At 42.7% G+C, this 21,369-nt stretch overlaps 1 protein-coding gene across 1 annotated transcript; it reads right to left on the bottom strand.

Annotated features, from left to right (window-relative positions):
- Positions 1-1,423: 1,423 nt before the first annotated feature.
- Positions 1,424-19,676, bottom strand: LOC139010976 (zinc finger protein 709-like). The gene is given in 5 exon segments (XM_070416113.1): positions 1,424-1,538; positions 1,541-2,951; positions 3,324-3,384; positions 3,640-3,766; positions 19,561-19,676. Coding segments are annotated over 5 exon segments (1,620 nt in total). The 5' UTR covers positions 19,564-19,676; the 3' UTR covers positions 1,424-1,520.
- Positions 19,677-21,369: the final 1,693 nt, after the last annotated feature.

Below are 21,369 nucleotides of genomic sequence, written 5' to 3' on the forward strand. Positions count from 1 at the left end.
GGCCAAGGAGGATATTCTTGATTGGCAGAGCAAAGAATGAAGAAAATGGTCTAGAAGCAAGTGTTCACAAAGGCCCTATGCATCTGTCTGTCTTATCTATACAGGTGCCTCCAAAACCTGCCTAATCCTATTTCGCTTCTGTGTTCCAAGTTGCATCTTCGGAGAATTCTAACATGGAACCAGAAAGGCAACATTTGTATTTCACAACATTACTCATGTTGTTATAACAGTTAAGAAGGCTTATTTCAAAGTCTAGATTTTATTGTCTTATCACAGATCTCTCTTCTTTTTTTAAAAAATATATTTTATTGATTTTTCACAGAGAGGAAGGGAGAGAGATAGAGAGTTAGAAACATCGATGAGAGAGAAACATCGCTCAGCTGCCTCCTGCACACTCCCTACTGGGGATGTGCCCGCAACCCAGGTACATGCCCTTGACCGGTATCGAACCCAGGATCTTTCAGTCCGCAGGCCAACGCTCTATCCACTGAGCCAAACCGATTTTGGCAGATCTCTCTTCTTAATGCACACTCCATAGTCCAAACAGAAGGAATCATAAAGAACGAGGAACAACAGATGAAAATAATTCATGAGACTATACTCCATGATGAACTTTGCACACTTACAAATGTATTTATTGGCAAGAAAAACAATAAGGCTCTTCAGGCAAATGAAAAAGTAGTTTTCTATTAAGAAAGAAAGGTAGAATACACACGTATATAAAGGGTAAAACATATCCAGTACTTGTCACCATTGGCCAGTAGGAAAACAAAAAACAAATACCAAATGTCATTTTTTCAATGGTCCCTTTCTTATGGATCAATTACAAAATTATATAAAAATTAAACCTACTTGCATGCTAGAAATACACTTCAATTCACCCACAGATCTACAGAATTACCTCACTTCAATATTTACTTACACAAGTAGGACCCCATACTACAGAAAATTACTTAAAGAATAAGTCAGTAATAATAAGACCATATATCTATAACCTTTATAATATTTCATTCATATCATGAAAATTTTATAGTAACCTCATTTTCAACAGGTTACCCATATTAGTTACATTAATAGGATTTATTTCCAATGCAATTTTCACACCACTTTGAAAATATATTAAAATTAAAAATTATGTTTTTTTCACTTATACAGTTTCTACTCAGTATTCATTCTCACATGGTTTTGTAGGGATTTGAGACAAGTGAAGGTTTTCCTATATTGTTTACTTTTAGAACTTTTTCCACTGTGAGGTTTTTGTTTGTCTGTTCTTGGGTGTGGCTTCCCAAGGAAATGAGATAGCTAAAGGCTTGCCACATAGGGTATCTCTTCAGTGTGCATTCTTATGTGTCCACAAAAGGTTCTCACACATTCCTTATATTCAGACTTTTTCTTAGTTATGAGCTCTTTCATGACTTCGTAAAGAACTGGCACGACTGAAGGCTTTACCACACTTTTTACACTGATAGGGTTTCTCTCCAGTGTGAGTTCTTTCATGTGTTCGTAATGAACTAGGACAATCAAAGGCTTTCCCACATTCCTCACATTTACAAGGCCCATCTCCAGTGTGCTTTATCATATGTCTTCGAACATTGGAAAGGGAAATGAAGGCTTTCCCACATTCCTTACATTCATAGGGCTTCTCTCCACTATGAGTTCTTTCATGTTTTTTAATGGAACTGCGACAAGTGAAGGCCTTCCCACATTGCTTACATTCATAGGGTTTCTCCCCAGTATGACTTCTTTCATGTTTTTGAAGGAAACAGGGAAAACTGAAGGCTTTACCGCATTCCTTACACTCATGGGGTTTTTTTCTGGTATGAGTTCGTACATGATTTTGAAGGGATCTGGGAGTACTGAAGGATTTACCACATTCCTTACATTCATATGGCTTTTCTCCACTATGTGTGCTTTCATGATATTGAAAGTAATTTGGACAATCAAAAACCTTCCCACACTCCTTACATTTGTAAGGCCCATCTCCGGTGTGCTTCATCATGTGTCTTTGAAAGTTGGTAAGAGAACTCAAAGCTTTCCCACATTCCTTACACTCATAGGGTTTCTCTGCAGTATGATTTCTTTCATGTTTTCGAAAGTAACTTGGACAACTGAAGGACTTCCCACATTCCTTACATTCATAGAGTTTTTCTCCAGTATGACTTTGTTTATGTTTTCGAAAATAACTTGGACAACTGAAGGCTTTGCCACATATTTTACATTCATAGGGCTTTTCTCCACTGTGTCTCCTTTCATGACTTCGAAAGGATCTGGGACAACTGAAGGCTTTACCACACTGCTTACATTCATAGGGTTTCTCTCCAGTATGAATTCTTTTATGTTTTCGTAAGTAACTTGGACAAGTGAAGGCTTTGCCACATTTTTTACATTCATAGGGCTTTTCTCCACTGTGTCTCCTTTCATGGCTTTGAAAGGATGTAAAGCAGCTGAAGGCTTTACCACACTGCTTACATTTATATGGTTTGTCTCCCGTATGTGTTCTTTCATGTTTTCTGAAGTAACTGGGACAAATGAAAGCTTTACCACATTGCTTACATTTATACGGTTTCTCTCCTGTGTGAGATAGTTCATGAGTTCGACAATAACTGAGAAAACTGAAAGCTTTACCACAGTGCTTACATATATAAGGCTTCACTCCAGTGTGAATCTTTTCATGCCTTTGAAAGGACTGACGATACTTGAAAGCTTTCCCACATTCCTTACATTTATATGGCTTTTCTTCATATTCCTGATACTCACATGGTTTGGGTGTAGTGTGAGATCTCATGTGCCTACTAAAGAATGAATGATTCATGAAGACTCCACACACACTGCATTCACACAGTTTTAGTCCAGAAGTTTTCTTTTTCTGATTATGATTTGGAATTTGGCTGAAGTTTTCTCCATATTGACTACCTTGTTTATTTTTACCCGGTCTCTTTACTATATGAATGCTGTAAAAAGTGAAAAGGATTTTATTTATTAATGTATTTATATTAATAGTTATTAAATGACCTTTTTTAACCATAATTAAGGAAACTATAAGTGTTTAGTGCTTTCTGATTGTTTGAAAGTTCTAAATGTTTTGCAAGAGAGCTCAATCATAGCTATTATTAAAAGTTTATTCATAAATGGAGTTTCAAAATACTATTTCCAAATGTACTAATTTTGAAACACTAAACATCTAAATCACATGTGAGAAAAAATTATGATGAAAATATTGCAAGAATAAAAAAACTTGGCTGATTTGTTTTATGTGCAGTTATAAATATTTCAAGACTTACTGAGATTCATGGAACACTGCTTCTCATGTCAGTGTGACTCACCTTAAATTTGTCCCATGATTTTCATATTGACTTTCAATGTCATGGTCGTTGCATATTTCTCCTAAAATGCAGACCAGGAAAAATTATAAACATAAAACCTCTTGGAAAAAACAATAACACACACCTAAAAAAACCAAAGAAAAATAACTTATAGAAAAATTGATACATAATAAATCCATGATGAGCTGTGACCATGCCTGGTTTATTTACCAATACATCTCCTTTCCACATTCTACTCTTTGGAAATCCATTGATGAGCAAACAACACTGGTGTTCTAATTGACTAAGCAAGTAAGTAAGAAGTTGTCACCCTTACCTATGGAGGCCAGGTTCCTGAAGGTTTCCCTCATCACATCTCTGTAGAGTTTCTTTTGTGAAGAATCCAGTAAAGCCCACTCCTCCAGGGTGAATTTCACACTTACATCCTCAAAGGCCACAGAATCCTAAAGCATCCCAAATATGTATACAGGAGAATGGGTGAGATGAACAGCACTAGGAATTGATACTTAATTCATAACAAGTTCACATATGACACTGTGGTTTCCCAACATTTATTTTATAACTTTGTTGTCAGAACTATTATTTATTGGACACACTCACTTCCTCATAAATTTTTTTTTAACCCTTACTTGAGGCTATTTTTCCATTGATTTTTAGGGAGAGTGGAAGAGAGAAGGAAAGACAGAAACATTGATGTGAGAGAAACACATCGATTGGTTGCCTCCTGCAACCAAGGTTCGTGCCCTTGACCAGAATTGAACCCAGGGCCCTTTGGTCCTCAGGCTGATGCTCTATCCAACGAGTCAAACCAGGTAAGGCTAGCCTCTTGTTTAATATAAACAAACTGGAGTCCAAGATGGTGATGGGGTAGGCCCCTGCCATGAGCAAGCATCAAACATACATGTATAAACTCCTGCAAAATAACTGAGGGCTGAATCAACAAAATTCTTTTTAAATTTTTATTGATTTCAGAAAGAAAGGGAGAGGGAGAGAGAGAGAGAGAAACATCAATGTTGAGAGAGAATCATTGATCGGCTGCCTCCTGTACACCCCCTACTGGGGATCGAGCCCACAACCCAGGCATGTGCCCTTGGCCAGAACTGAACCCGGGACCTTTCAGTCTGAAGGCCGATGCTCTATTCACTGAGCCAAGCCGACTGCCGTGGTCAGCAAACTGTGGCTTGCAAGCCACATGTGGCTCTTTGGCCCCTCGAGTGTGGCTCTTCCACAAAATACCACGTGCGGGCGCGCACGTACAGTGTGATTGAAACTTTGTGGCCCATGCGCAGAAGTCGGTTTTCGGCCTGTGCTAGTCTATTTTGAAGAAGTACTGTTAATATTTGGCTCTGTTGACTAATGAGTTTGCCGACCATTGGGTGAATCAAAAACTTCTGAACAGCAAAGGAGAGAAAGAAATCTTAACAGAGAAAGCTGGGAAACCGAGGTCATCAGGGATTTGGAACAGAAGGAACTTTCTTGAGTTGTCAGTGAGTGCCATTGGTTACACCCCTTCCACTTCCACTGGGTAACAGGAGCTCTATTCTGGTGCTCTGGCCTACCTGCAAGGTCACTGTCGATTTTTTTGGATACATCACCTGAGACCATTTTGGCTCTGAATAAATGGAGCAAGCAGGGTCAACAGAGCATAACTACATGCACCTGGCCTCCACACCCAGCGATGCTCTGGCTTGGTATGCCAATATCGCAGACAGACACCTTAGGCACCTGCTCAGCTCCTCCCAGCCTGCTGAAACCACCTAGCAAACAGCCTACACAGAGGTTGCATCTACAAAAGGCCACTTTTTCAAGACTGGGAGAGACAGTTATTTTGTTTAATTATATAAGCAAACATAGAAAGTTAAACAAAATGAAAAGACAGAAGAATATCTTTCCAATGAAGAAACAAGAAAAACCTTGGGGGGTGAGGGGTGGGGGTGGGGCAACCCCTACAAAAATGGAGATAAGTCATTTGCCTGATAAAAATTTCAAAGAAATGGTTATAAGGATACTCACCAAACTTAAGAATGGAATAGAAAAACTTAGGGAGAACTTTAACAAAGAGTTAGAAAGTATAATAACCAAGCAGACCCGAAGAATACAATAACTCAAATGAAAAATACATTAGAAAGAGCCATATCGAGACGGGTAGAAGGGGCCCACAGCCACATGTGGCAGTTTATAATCAGGAGGAATATCTTGGCTGTGGAGGTTCCTCATAAGGAGCAAGGGGTCCCAGCCCCTACACAAGATACCCAGCCCAGAGTTCCAGTGCCAGAAGAGAAGTCCCATAACTTTGGGCTGTAACTAAAGGGCCGCACACAGACTCATTTAGAACTCACTCCCTCTGAGCTCCAGCATGGGGCAGCATGTTACAAGGAACCAGGGACATAAAGGGAAGAATTAAATTGTCTGACATCAGGAGCTGGTTGAGCTGCTTTTTGTCAGACAAAAGTGCAAGCAGAGGCCATTCATTGTTCCTTTGCATAGCCGATTGGCCTGGTGGTCAATCTCTCCCAGTGAGGCTAACAGCAATAAAGGCTCACTTACAATAGGAAGTGTACGGAGCCCATAGACGGACACACCTGGAGCTCCCAGTGCAGGTGACTGGGGAGGCTGCACCACTGGGCCCTATAGGACACTTACTAGACAAGGTCACTCTAACAATTCCAGGAGAAATAGCAGTTCTACCTAATACATAGAAACCAACACAGGGAAGCAGTCAAAATGCAGAGACAAAGAAACATGTCCAAAGACCTTAGTAAGAGCTTCAACAGCATGAAAAAGGACATAGGAACTATACAAAAGAACCAGTCAGAAATAAAGGATACACTAACTAAAATGAAGAATAATTTACAGGGAATCAACTGTATAGGACACCAAGAATCAAATCAGTGATTTGGAATATGAGGAAGCAAAAAACCCAATTAGGCCCTGGTTGGTTTGTCCAGTGGTTAGAGAGTCACCCAGTGCACTGAAGGATTAGGTTTCAATTTCTGGTCAAGGCACATACCTGGGTTGTAGAAATGATCCACAACGCTAGTCAGGGTGTGTGCAGTAGGCAAACAATTGATGTATGTATGTGTCTCTCTCTTTCACTTTTTTCTCCTTCTCTCCCTGACTCCCTCCCTTTCACTCACTCTCTCTTAAAAAAAAAAAAAATCAATGGAAAAAATATCCTTGGGTGAGGATTAACAAACAACCAACCAACAACAAAAATACCCAATCAGAACAGCAAAAAGGAAAAAAGAATCCAAAATATGAAGACAGTGTAAGGAGCCTCTGGGACAACTTTAAGCATTCCAACATTTGCATCATGGGGGTACCAGAAGAAGAGTGCAAGAAATTGAAAACCTATTTGAAAAAAAAATGACAGAGCTGTAGCTGGTTTGCTCAGTGGATAGAGTGTCAGCCTGGGGACTGAAGGGTTCCGGGTTCAATTCTGGTTAAGGGCACATGCCTGGGTTGCAGGCTCGATCCCCAGTGGGGGGTGTGCAGGAAGCAGCTGATAAACGATTCTCTCATCACTGATGTTTCTATCTCTCTCTCTCTCCCTTTCTCTCTAAATTCAATAAAAATATATTTAAAAAATAATAATAATGACAAAAAACTTTCCTCATCTGGTGAAAGAAATAGACAAATAAGTCTAGGAAGTGCAAAGAGTCCCAAACAAGATGAACCAAAAGATGCCCACACCAAGACACATAATTAAAATGCAAAGGGTTTAAAATAAATAAATAAAATAAAATGTAAAGGGTTACAGACAAAGAGAGGATCTGCAAAACAGCAAGAGAAAAGCAGTTAGTTACCTACAAGGGAATTCCCATAAGGCTGTCAGCTGATTTCTTAATAGACACTTTGCAGGCCAGAAGGGAGTGGCAAGAAATATTCAAAGTGATAAAAAGCAAGGATCTATAACCAAGATTACTTTACTCAGCAGAGCTATCATTTAGAATTTAAGGTTAGATAAAGAGCTTCCCAGGCAAGGAAAAGCTACACGAGTTCATCACCACCAAACCAGTATTACATGAAATGTTAAAGGGTCTTCTTCAAGAAGAAGAAATAAAAGTTCAAAAATATAAACAACATGGCAGTAAATATATATCTGTCAACAATTAAATCTAAAATCAAAATAATCAAACAAGCAGAACAGAAATAGAGAACACTTCGATGGTGCCAGATGGGAAAGGGGTTGGGTGGTGGTGTAAAAGGTTAAAGGATAGTTATAGTATAGTCATGGGGGTATAAAGTAGAGCATAGGGAATATAGTCAATAATATTCTATTTTTCACTGATACAGCTCCTAGGGCACTTGAAACTAAAGAGAAAATGAACAAATGGGACTACATCAAAATAAAAAGCTTCTGCACAGCAAAAGAAACCATCAACAAAACAACAAGAAAACCCACTGTGTGGGAAAACATATTTGCCAATGTCATATTTGATAAGGGCCTAATCTCCAAAATTTATAGGGAACTCATACAACTTAACAAAAGGAAGATAAACAATCCAATCAAAAAATAGGCAAAGGATCTAAATAGACACCTTTCAAAAGAGGACATTCAGAAAGTCAAGAGGCATATGAAAACATGCTCAAAGTCACTAATCATCCGAGAGATGCAAATCAAAACACCTGTCAGACTGGCTATCATCAACAAATCAACAAATGACAAGTGCTGGAGAGGATGTGGAGAAAAAGGAACACTTGTGCACTGCTGGTGGGAATGCAGACTGGTGCAGCCACTATGGAAGACAGTATGGAGTTTCCTCAAAAAACTAAAAATGGAACTCCCATTTGAACCTGTGATCCCACTTCTAGGAATATATCCCAAGAAACCAGAAACACCAATCAGAAAGGATATATGCACCCATATGTTCATAGCAGCACAATTCACCATAGCTAAGATCTGGAAACAGCCTAAGTGCCCATCAGTAGATGAATGGACTAGAAAACTGTGGTACATCTACACGATGGAATACTATGCTGCTGTAAAAAGGAAGGAACTCTTACCATTTGCAACGGCATGGATGGAATTGGAGAGCATTATGCTAAGTGAAATAAGCCAGTCAATGAAGGAAAAATACCACATGATCTCATTCATTCATGGATAATAAAGACCATTATAAACTTATGAACAATAATAGATACAGAGGCAGAGTTGCCTCAAACAGATTGTCAAACTGCAGCAGGAAGGCTGGGGAGGGTTGGGGGGCAGGAGGGAGGGGGGTAAGAGATCAACCGAAGGACTTGTATGCTTGCATATAAGCATAACCAATGGATATAAGACACTGGGGGGTAGGGGAGGCCAGGGGATTGTCAAGGGCGGGGGGGAAAAAAAGGACACATATGTAATACCCTTTGTAATACTTTAAGCAATAAAAAAAAAAAAAAGAAAAAAGAGAAAATATATGAAACAACAATAAAAAAATGAGAAGAAAAAAAATAATATTCTAATAACTATGTATTGTGCTAGATGGGTATGAGATATTTTGGGAAGATCACTTAGTTTTATAATGTCTAATCACTGGGGTGTACACATGAAATTAACATAATAGTGTATGTCAACTATAATTGAAAAATAAAAAATTATTTTAAAAAATTGATGTTTCTCTTTCCCCCCTTCCTCTCTCTATCTAAAATCAATTTTAAAAATTTAAAAAGAAAAAAATATATGAGAGGAAAATATCTCATAGATAAAGCCAAGTATTTAATAAATACAGCAAATCAGTCATTTAAAAAACTACTATGAATGTCAAAAGATAGAAGCATCAAACTCAACTCAAACTACAATAAGTAGTTAGGACTGACACAATACAAAAAAATCTAAAACATAACATCAATAACATAAAACATCAGGGCAATGTTTTATATAGTACCTTGAAACTTAAATGCCTATCAGCTTAAAATAGACTGCTACTGATACAGAATAGTAGAGATAAACCTCATGGTAACTACAAACCCCAAACCTACAAAAGATAAAGAAAAAATAAAGAGAATGAAACCCAAACAAAACACTAAGGAAAAGTAGAAAACCATAGGGGAAGAGATCAGGAGAAGAAAGGAAGAGAGGAGAACTATAAAAACAACCAAGAAACTGAAAGGGCGAAGGCTACGCCCTCCACCTTCCCCCAGGGTAAGGGCTACGTCCTCTGCTAGCCACACCCAGGAACGGGACATCGACTTGTGCCTGGCCAATCGGCAAAGCACAGTCCTTTCTCCTCCCTTACTCCAACCCCCCCCATATAACCGGTCTCGGGGAGGGGTTCTCTCTCTCTTGGCCACTTGGCTAGCCGATGTGTCGGTGGGTCTGGTGGATAGAGAGCTCAAGTTAACTTGAATACAGATTCTTATGCTTTTACATCGAATTGGCTCCCTGATGTGGTTTCTTGGGAATCTTGTAATCTGGGCACAACATTTGGGGGCTCGCCCGGGGTTCCCAAGACCATGTAGGGACTCCCCCAATTCGTAGAATCTGCATGGCCGCGGTAAGTGTCTGTGTATTGTGTTTGTCTGTTCTATGTGCTTTATCTGTTCTGTGTGAGCTCACTTCTGAAATCTGTATCGCCCACATTGACCGTGGACGCACAAAGGGGTCAAAGGGCGGGAGGAGTCGGGGGACGCCTCGATCTTCCATCTGTATCTGTAGGGGTGTAATTTTGCTTCCGAAAAGGCGGAAGGTCTGTAGAAACCCCAATCTGAGACGAGGTGGGTAGTTCCCGCCGGTTTGGCGTAAGCCATCATCTGTCTCTTCCATGGAAGTGGAAGGCTGTTCTTTGGGGCCCTGTTTGTCTGTCTGTGTTTTTGTTTACTGTGGACTTAGTGGACGGATGTTATGGGACGGGACGGACTCAGACTGCTCCTTTGGGTATTGTGATTGATCAGTTCAAGGAGATTGCGGGAGGCTTTAGAGCTCTCTCAGAAATTGGAAAGTTGTTAGGAATTGGATGGATTATTTAAACTCTGAATGAATGTCTGGTGAAAGTATGTGAGTTTAAAGGCAGGGGATCATTGTGCCTCGGGCCGCAGAAAAGGAAAGATGCGCCTGGATGCGGAGGCTGAAGCCGGTGTGCGGCTGCCCCGGAGCCCGGCCGTGCCGCGAGCCCAGGCGGCTAGGCTGCGGCAGCGGCCCTGGGGGCTCGGCCTCCGGCCCGGTCGGTGGCGGGTGCTGGGAGAGACCTTGAGGCCACGGTTTTTCCCATTTGGGAGCTTCCTCGCCCTGCACGCGGCCAAGGGTCGAAAGGGTTGGGGTCTCGGGGCCCGTCACAGCGATGGGGTCCCCTTCCCCGCCCCGGTCATGCCGGGGTTGTGGCTCGCGCCGAGGCAGAGTCGTGCGCGGGGTCGCGCCCCGGGGATGAGACGGGAGAGGCGGCGGCGGCGGCCTGCGTTGGCCGGCGTTGGCCCCGGGCTTGTGGCGAATGAGTGGAGCCAGGTGGAGCGCGGGGGGGCGGGGCCGGCGCGTCGCTCACGGGAGGCGGGAGCAGCGAGGCCCCAGTCGGCATCGGGTCGGGGGAAGGTCCCCCGCGGAGCCTGAGGGCCGGACACCCGGGAGGCCGGGGGCGGCGGCAGCTCTGGATGCGAGCTGGCCTCTTCCCATGGAGATCGCCCCAGCTAGAAATGTAAAAATTTTAAAATACATGTGGGATTTCTGTGCACGTGTAAAGGGAAAGTACAGAATAAAAACCCGAGACTGTTTTGGCCTTAAAAATGGCAGAGATGAACCTAACAAAGAAAAGTTCGGATTGAATTGGGAAAAATTGTATTATTGTGATAACTAAATGCCTTTGCTTATTGGTACAGCCACCATTTTGGGCTCCAAGCCTTGGCAGCCGTGGCCGCATGGTTTGCTGCTCCCCTGGGGGCCGCCATCTTGAAACAGCAAAGGCCCCGCCCTCTGATTTACTCAGGGGTGGAGCTTTAAGGCGGAGTTTTATGGGGCTGCAAGCGTGCTTGCTTCGAGGATTTATTTTTAAACTAATCTCTTAAATCTAAAAAACCCTGCTTTCCTTAAACTAAGGACAATCAAAGGTTATGTCAAAGTCTTTAAGAGGGACTGATAGCAGTAATCTAATTTCTAAAGTACGATTATTTCAGGTAAAAACTGGTTTCTGTAAATTGATCTATCCTTATTGCTTAAATATGTATCCTTGTTGTTAAATTTGAATGTATTGTTAATCTAAGGAATGTTAATTATTTACATATCACCTAAAAATTAAGGCTAAAAATTTTAACTAGAAAGCATGGCTTTGGTGTGATGGAAGAAAAGGAATATTAAATAAATAATAGACCAGTAAGCTGGAACTGGTCGCTGGTGGTGGATTGTGAGAAGGGCTGGACACTGCCTAACTTCTCCTTCCTCGGTACCCCTAAAACATCAGAGGGTACTTCTGGCCTTGATTTTCTTGGTTTTGGATTTGTTTGTTTGTAATAAAAACCGTTTCTATCTAAATAAAACATAGATCAAGAATCCTGTCCTGGGATGTGGGAAAGGCCCCCACATCTATTCCTGTCAGGCCCCCATCAGGGGACTTGGATGATATTCCTGTTATCTGCTCAAGAGCCCAAAGCTGTAAAAATACTTATTCACTAAAAAGGTGTAAATGTAAATATTTATTTGATATTTATAAGCATCTCTATTGTTTACTGGAAACTTTGATTTTCTATGTAATATTCTGTGCTGGGTTGGGATTTTGGAATTAATCAGATAAAGAAAGCTCTTTTGGCTACTCCAGCCCTGGGCCTACCAGACATTACAAAACCCTTTCGCCTCTTTGTAGATAAGCGCAAAGGAGTGGCAAAAGGGGTTTTAACCCAGGCTTTAGACCCCTGGAGTCGCCCAGTAGCATATTTGTCTAAAAAGCTGGATCCTGTAGCCGCCGGCTGGCCACCGTGCCTAAGAATCATTGCAGCAACCGCGCTCTTAGTCAAGGATGCTGACAAACTGACCCTGGGGCAGGAGATCTAGATCACAACCCCGCATGCCATTGAAGGGATCCTAAAACAGCCTCCTGATAGATGGATGAGCAATGCTCGCATGACCCACTATCAAAGCTTGCTGCTCAACCCCCCTAGAGTGCGGTTCCTTCCCAGTGCGGCCCTCAACCCTGCTACCCTGCTACCTGACCCTAACCTAGATGCCCCACTACATGACTGTGCGGGAATCCTGGAGCAGGTATAAAAGCAGCTTCGTGCGGAACCGGTGCAGGTACGCAGGTGCGGCGGTGGTTGCCAACACAAACACTGTGTGGGCGGAGGCTCTGCCCCCTGGGACATCAGCTCAGCGAGCAGAACTCATTGCACTCACCAAGGCACTGACACTGGGAGCTGGAAAGCGGCTTAACGTTTACACAGACAGCCGTTATGCATTTGCTACATTGTGCTTATAGACCCCAGAGTTCAGGTCAGGTAGAAAAAAATGAATAAAACTCTAAAAGAGACCCTTACCAAATTAACCATGGAAACTGGCGGGGACTGGGTGGCTCTCCTACCATATGCCCTTTACCGGGTAAGGAACTCCCCTTATACCCTGGGCTTTACTCCCTATGAAATCATGTTTGGCAGGCCTTAAAAGGGCTCCAGAGGGCACACGAGGACATTTGGCCACGCCTTCGTGCCATCTATGAGACCAGCCCAATTCCAACTCCTCATCGACACAGACCAGGAGATTGGGTCTACGTCAAAAGGCCTCATCAAGAAACTCTTGAGCCACGTTGGAAGGGTCCCTACACTGTGGTGCTAACGACCCCCACTGCTAGACGGCGTTGCGACCTGGATCCATCACACTCACGTCCGGTCAGCGGACCCATCCACGGTCCAAAAAGACTTCATCACCAAATGGAGCGTCGAAAGAGATCAACGCAACCCACTGAAGCTCAAGCTATGGCGTGCTCCACCTGCCTGATGCTGGTGACATAACTCGCGATCACTCCTGTCGCCAGGAGCCCCCACAATAGACTTAAATGATGCCTGCATCTTCATGGACAGGACATAGCTCCAAAGAGACAAGGACAATTTATAAAATCACATGTTTAGTAGCAGAAAATGTGACTGCCTGAAGCGGCCATGATACCAATATTATATTTCATTGTATTAATATGTTATATTGACCTTTAGTTCTCTTGCAGGTTTGAATATATATTGGCTGTCCTGAAAGAAAACTATATGGGGTGATCCCCAAAAAGTAAAGGGTGCCTAGCTGCCAAGAGGGCAGGTGCCCACCTGGGCAGGGAACGGTGCCCATCAGGTTTTGGTCTCTGTTGAAAGACAGCTAACAGTTGGCAGCCTGTGTACTGCTTGCAGGCCTTTGTGACCATGCCCATGTCAGGGGTAGTCTGAAAAAAGCCTGTTTAGAGTAGAAGATCTGAAGCATGGTTATGCATAGAAAGAAAGTTTAATACCAACAATTAAAAGGAATTGGCAAGGAAAGTCAGAAAATCTTAGAGTAGAGCAGTATGTCTTTCTTCTTATGTAATTCCTCCAAAATTTGGCAATGCTAACATGGCAATACATTTCTTTGCATAGATTCAATAAGACCGATTCCTAATAGTGGTTTTATTAACGAAAAACTTTGACTGGAGTATCATATTTTAAAGAGCCCTGTCTGAGCTCTAAAGACTTGAAGCCAGTAAAAATGCCACGAAGAAAGCCTGGTATCCTGCTTGGAAGCCCTGAAGATGGCTGACGCTGGAGCGTCAGGCCCATGCCCTACCATCACTGGCGGTTGGTAAGAGTAGAAGGGGAGCAGTAGGGATGCCTCTACATTCCTGCGGAACCCCCACACACTCTGGACTGCAACGGGTAGAAGGGCTACTGAGATGGGCCTTAAAACCTGGAGCATGGGCTCAGGTGGAATTGCTACAGGTGAAGAATTCACCTAACTCAGCAGATACTGCAGGCGGGCCTGATGGCAGCTGGGTGGCGTGGCTTCCTGGCCCTACGGGGCACATTAAAATTCAACCATGAGATTCCAGCAAAGGTAGTCAGTTACCATTCTTGTTGTGTTTATGCAAACATCAGGACAGTAGATAAATTAATCTTAATTTGGCTTTTTAATAGCCATGGAGGAATTTTAAGAAAAAAAATCCTATTTCAATAGAAGTTGCTAAAGCTAAAATAGTTTCTTTCCCCTCCACCAGACCATTTGTTAAAGTATATCCAATATAAACCTCTAGCAACGGTGGAATGGAAAAGCAGTCCGTCTCATGATTGAGCCGGAAGTTCCAAGACAAAGGGGGGAATGAAAGGGCGAAGGCTACGCCCTCCACCTTCCCCCAGGGTAAGGGCTACGTCCTCTGCTAGCCACACCCAGGAACGGGACATCGACTTGTGCCTGGCCAATCGGCAAAGCACAGTCCTTTCTCCTCCCTTACTCCAACCCTCCCCATATAACCGGTCTCGGGGAGGGGTTCTCTCTCTCTTGGCCACTTGGCTAGCCGATGTGTCGGTGGGTCTGGTGGATAGAGAGCTCAAGTTAACTTGAATACAGATTCTTATGCTTTTACATCGAATTGGCTCCCTGATGTGGTTTCTTGGGAATCTTGTAATCTGGGCACAACAGAAACAATGAACAAAATGGCAATAAGTACATATGAATAATTATAGTAAATGTAAATAGATTAAATAAAAAGACATAGAGTGGCTGGCTGAATTTTAAAAAATATGAGGTGTTTTTTCTCTCTCTTGAGCATGCCCACACCTTTCCCCACCCTTTTCTTTCTTCAGGGCAGGTGTATCTCTCTGGAGAACCATCCCCCACAACCTTTCCTCCTCTTCCCCCCAGGCGTGTTCTCTCTGCCTTTCTTTTGCCTCTTTAACTTGTTTTCTGAGCTTATGCAGCCCAGTTGGCTCACCTTTCCTACCTCTGTGACTTTCTAAATAAACTTTTTCTTATAATTTGAAAAAAAAAATCTATCTACATACTGTTTACAGAAGACTTCAAATTAAAAGACACATGCACACTGAAAGTGAAGAAATGAAAAAGAGTAATCATGCAAATAGGAACAAAAAGAGAGCTAGGGTAGCAATACTCATATCAGACAAAATAGACTTTAAAACAAAAAATATAAAAGACAAAGAAGGACATTACATAAAGGAGTCAACCCAAAAAGAGGATATAACAATTGTAAATATCTATAAACCCAATGGAGTAGCACCTAAATATATAAAGCAATTATTAATGGACATAAAGGGAGAAATTCACAGTAATGTAATAACAGTAGAGGATATTAACATCCCACTCACATCATCCAGATAGATCAACCTAATAGGCATCTTAGAAACTTCATTAAAAAACTGCAGAATACACATTTTTCCCAAGTGTACATGGAACATTCTCCGGGATAGATTACATAATTAGGTCACAAAACAAGCCTCAATAAATTCAAGAAGAATGAGATCATATCAAGCATCTTTTTCTATCACAATGGCATAAAACTAGGAATTAACTAGGAAAAAAACTGGGGGGGGGGGGGGGGGAGAGGGAGGAAACACAAATATGTGAAAACTCAACAACATTTTAATAAACAAACAATAGATTAAAAAGAAAACGGATATCAAAAACTATCTGAAAACAAATTAAAATGAAAAATAAGTCAAAATTCACAGGATGCAGCAAAAGCAGTTCTAAGAGGAAAGTTTATAACTATACAGGCCTACCTAAAGAAACCAGAAAACTCCCATATAAATAATCCAATTTTACACTGAAAGGAACTAGAAAAAACAAAACCCAAATTATACAGAAGGAAAGAAATAATTAAGATCAGAACAAAAATAAATGAGATAGAAAATGTAAAAAACAATGAAAAAGATCACTAAAACTAAGGATTGGTTCTTTGAAAAGATAGACAACATTGACAAACTTTAGCCCAACTCATCATGAAAAAAAGTGAGAGAGCCAAATAAAATATAAATAAAAGAGAAGTCAGAACAAACACCACAAAAATACAAAGATTACTATGAACAATTATCTGACAAGAAATTCTACAATCTAGAATAGAAAATTTCTTAAAGTTTATAACCTTCCAAGACTGAACGGGGAAGAAATACAAAATCTAAACAGACCAATTACTAGCAATGAAATTGAAGCAGTACTAAAAAAAAAAAAAATAACAAATACAAGTCTAGGACCAACCAGACACCTTCATTGGTGAAGTCTACCAAACATTCAAATAAGAATACCTACCTTATTTCTATTTCAAAAAATTAAAGAGGAAGGAATGTTTCTAAACTAATTTTACAAAGTCAGCATTACCCTGATACCCAAAACAAAGACATTATAAAAAAATAAAATGATAGGCCAATATTCTTGATGAACATAGATGCCAAAATTCTCAACAAAATATTGGCAAACTGGACTCAACAATATATTAAAAGGATTATATACCACAACCAAGCGAGATTCATCCCAGGGATGCAAGGATGGTTCAACATCCATAAGTCAATCTATGTAAGATCTGAAACCATAAAACTTCTGGAAGAAAACAGGCAGTAAACTCTGACATTGCTCTTAGCAATATCTTTTTGGATATGTCTCCTTGGGCAAAGGTAACAAAATAAATGAATAATTAAATGGAATTACATCAAACTAAAAAGTTTTTGCACAGTGAAGAGGACCATCAACAAAACAAAAGGACAACCTGCTCAATGGGAGAAGATATTCACAAATGATACATTTAATAAGGAATCAATATCCCAAATATATAAGGAATTCATAAAATTAACACACCTCCCCCATCCAGTTAAAATATGGGAAGAGTACCTGAATAGACATTTCTCCAAGGAGGACATACAGATGACCTACAGACATATGAAAAGATGCTCAACATCACTAATCATCAGAAAAATGCAAGTGAAAACAACAAGAGATATCACCTCACACTATCAGAATGGCTATCAATAAATCAACAAGCAATAAGTGTTGGTGAGGCTGTGGAGAAAAGGAAAGCCTTGAGCACTGTTGATGGGCTTGCAAATTGGTGTAGCCACTATGTAAAACAGTAGGAGGTTCTTCAAAAAATTAAAAGTAGCCGAAACCGGTTTGGCTCAGTGGATAGAGCATCGGCCTGCGGACTGGAGGGTCCCAGGTTCGATTCCGGTCAAGGGCGTGTACCTGGGTTGCGGGCACATCCCCAGTGGGGAGTGTGCAGGAGGCAGCTGATCGATGTTTCTCTCTCATCGATGTTTCCGACTCTCTATCCCTCTCCCTTCCTCTCTGTAAAAAATCAATAAAATATATTTAAAAAAAAAATTAAAAGTACCTTTTGACCCAGCAATTCCACTTCTGGGTATAAACTGAAAAAATCCAAAACACTATTTTAAAAATATACATGCACCCATATGTTCCATACCCAAGTTTTCAGGGACACTAAAGTCAAAGGCCTGCACTACTCAGTGGATAAAGGATCCGAAGGAAAGAAACACAAACAAGTATTGGAATCAGCTCCGAGGAGCAGCCTGCTCCCCACAGGACAGGAGAGCCACTTTCAGAAGGTTCCACATTCTGTACTCTCCCGGCTGAGACAGAACCCCTGGAAGGAGGGAGGGACACCTGAGCAGCCCCAGGAATGAAGTCTGGGAGCTCCAACACCCTCTCCTCCCCAGGAAGACACACTCCCTCTCTCAGGCTTCATCTCACAGTGAGGAAACATTCAGCTGGATTTAGTAGAAGGTTCTGATCCAAATGAACTCCCAAATTCATGAACCTAACCCAGGACACAGAACTCCTGACTTTTACAGACTTTCTCAGTGCGCATGAATTACACTCGGAGTGCACCTACACCCTGGATGCAAAACGCCAACCAATATGCCTAGAAACAGGAGCAGGGGGACCACAGCTAAAACCTCAGAAGGAGCATCAACCCCTCTCCCATGTGCACCTGCACCCCCAGCTTCCCAGGGCTGTAGCTTCTCAGTGTAAAGGCTCCTTCCATGACGGGGTGAGCAGGTAGGACACCTGCAGGGGGGAGGAGGACTCCCCGGGAAGAACCAACTGGGCCTTCAAGTACTTACTTCCCGCTGAAACCGGTTTGGCTCAGTGGATGGAGCGTAGGCCTGCGGACTGAAGGGTCCCGGGTTCGATTCCGGTCAAGGGCATGTACCTGGGTTGCGGGCACATCCCCAGTGGGGGATGTGCAGGAGGCAGCTGATCGATGTCTCTATCATCGATGTTTCTAACTCTGTCTCTCTCGCTTCCTCTCTGTAAAAAATCAATAAAATATATTAAAAAAAAAAAAAAAAAAGCACTTACTTCCCTTTGCAGGTTCTGGGCATATGTGTGCTTAGTTTGGGTCACTGACCACAGACCTCTGCTCCCCACTGGAATAGCTTTGGGCAACCACTGATATTTTAAGGCACAAACCCAGTGTTTGAACAACCCACAAATAAAGGTGACAAACCCAAAGAGAGGCAGTGTTGACAGGACAGACCACCCAGGAAAGTTTGCCAAGAGGAACGTGCACCCAAACATCCAAAGAACTAGCCATGGGCTGTCCGTGTCCAGGAATGATCCCGGGAGGCCGGGCATAAGAATTTCATACAACGTAGTTGCAAACGATTGATTATTCGCTACTTTCCTCTCATGTAAAATATCCACAAACAAAAAATAAACTTTACTAAAAGACCATCCATTGACTATGGGAAAATGATAAACAGTTAAAATATGGGTCTGTTTGAAACGCGCCCCAGAAGACAAATAGTGGACTCTGATGCTTGAATTGGGGAGGGGACGTTGGCGTTTGGGGGCAGGGGGAGGGATTTGGAAATGGAGGCAGATTGGGGTGGGAGCAGGGCTGGGGATTTGAGACCCTGCTTCCTAAGCATGGGGAAAACTCAGGAGAAAATGGGACCCCCCCCCCCCCCGCCCCGGAGAGAAAGCAGGGACCGGGGACCCCACAGATGAGTTCCTCTCCCGCACGGCCCCCCGATAATAAGTTACGACGGTTCTCCGACGACCCGTCCCGTGGCCGCCGCACCATATGGGCGGACGCGGGGCTGCGGACGCGGGGCTGCGGGCGCAGAGCTGCCCAGCTAAGCTGCAGGGTCGGGCCGAAACCGCCGCGCGCAGAGACGGGGCAGGACGCCCGGGGTCGGCTGCTGGCCCAGCCCCCACGCCGCGTGCGGGAGCAGGCCGAGGTCCGAGAGGCGGCTCCGAGGACTCTGGGCTTGACCTTGGGGAGGCCCGGTCCAATAACGCCGGGTCCAACCAGCATCTCGTCCCCGTCTTCGCACCCTGGCCTCACGCACTCACCATTTTGGGGTTTCTTGGGTCCCCTGGCGTCCCCCTGAAGATTTCTGGTAACCGTACGGGTCCCAACGCGACAGAGCCGGCGGCAAAGCGACCCGGGGCCCTGGAGGGAGAGCGACCCCCTAGCTCCCGGAGGCAGGACGTCCGGGCTGATGGAGGGACATCGCCCCGCCCACCGTCCCGGGGCCACCCCTGATTGGACAGTTCGAAAGGCCTGTTCTTTTGCGCCTGAGTGACAGCTGGACAGCGCTTTCGCCACTGGGCAGAAGGCCCGCGGGAACTCGTCCTCTGGGACTTTTGCGTTGAAATATAATGTGCGAGGCCCCCGGCGGAGCTGGGATCCTTTTTTTTTACAAGTGCACACACTTAAAAGTCACCTAACCGTATGCAATAATGCAGTGGTTCTCAACCTTTTGGCCCTTTAAATACAGTTCCTCATGTTGTGACCCCAAACATACAATTATTTTCTTTTTTTAAAAAAATATATTTTATTGATTTTTTACAGAGAGGAAGAGAGAGAGATAGAGAGTTAGAAACATCGATGATAGAGAAACATCGATCAGCCGCCTCCTGCACATCTCCTACTGGGGATGTGCCCGCAACCAGAGTACATGCCCTTGACTGGAATCGAACCTGGGACCTTTCAGTCCGCAGGCCGACGCTCTATCCACTGAGCCAAACCAGTTTTGGCCATACAATTATTTTCGTTGCTACTATCTAACTGTAATGTTGCCACTGTTATGAATCGTAATGTAAATATCTGATATGCAGGATGGTCTTAGGCGACCCCTGTGAAAGGGTCGTTCGACCGCCAAAAGGGTCGTGACCCACAGGTTGAGAACCACTGCAATAATGTGTCTGGCTCCATTTGATTGCTTATGGTCGACAGCGTTGAATCTTCCACCCATCACCACCCCACCTCCTATTTCGTATTTTAAAAAATCCCCTGGCCTCCCAAGCCTTCGGCTCTGGTGGGAGGACAACTCTCAGTCTAACCACCAGCTATGAGATATGTTGATTAGATTCTCAGCTGTGCGGTTTACACTAGAAGGAAATTTATTTGAGATCATTTTTAAAAATGTATCCTTAGAGAACTTTGAAATGTAAAAGGGCATAATTTCCCTAAGGTAGCGATTTTCAACCTTTTTTATGGCATACATAAACGAATTACTAAATTTCTGCTGCACACCAAAAAAAGTATGTTATTTATTTATTTTTTTGCCAATCTGACAAAAAAAAATAGGTATAATTTTGATTCATTCACTCCGCAGGCAGCTATTGTTGTGTTGGCTGTTGTCATTACTTAAATTTAACAATCTAAGGGAAAAGAGGTCAGTGCCTCTTTTCATGTTTTAAAAATTCTTGCAGCACACCTGTCTGTCTCTTGCTGCACACCAGTTGAAAATCGGTGCCCTGAGGTAATCAATTCCTATTTGGCCTGATATAACAAAAACACTATTTTTAATTTGACTATTTTTGGTTTTTGTGTCATCTATACTAATAAAAGCCTACGTGGTCCTTACGCCCTCACGCAATGCCCTCACGTCATCACAAGATGGCCACCACAAGATGGCCAGCAGGGAATGGCAATTGGGGGTGATCGGGTCAGCAGGGGAGCAGTTAGGCGTCAATCAGGCCAGCAGGGGTGCCAAATCAAAGGTCATATTTCCCACTATGTGTGTTTCTAAGAATGTTATAATTTTACTTCAGATTTAGGTCTTTGATCTATTTTGGTAAATTATTGTATGTGGTGTAATGTAAGGATCCAACTTAATTCTGTTTAAAAATATTTTTTTTATTGATTTCAAAGAG

The sequence above is a fragment of the Myotis yumanensis genome, unplaced genomic scaffold (genome assembly GCF_028538775.1).
Source record: "Myotis yumanensis isolate MYYU_CA2020_CCGP unplaced genomic scaffold, mMyoYum1.0.hap1 SCAF_5, whole genome shotgun sequence".
NCBI classification, from domain to species: domain Eukaryota; kingdom Metazoa; phylum Chordata; class Mammalia; order Chiroptera; family Vespertilionidae; genus Myotis; species Myotis yumanensis.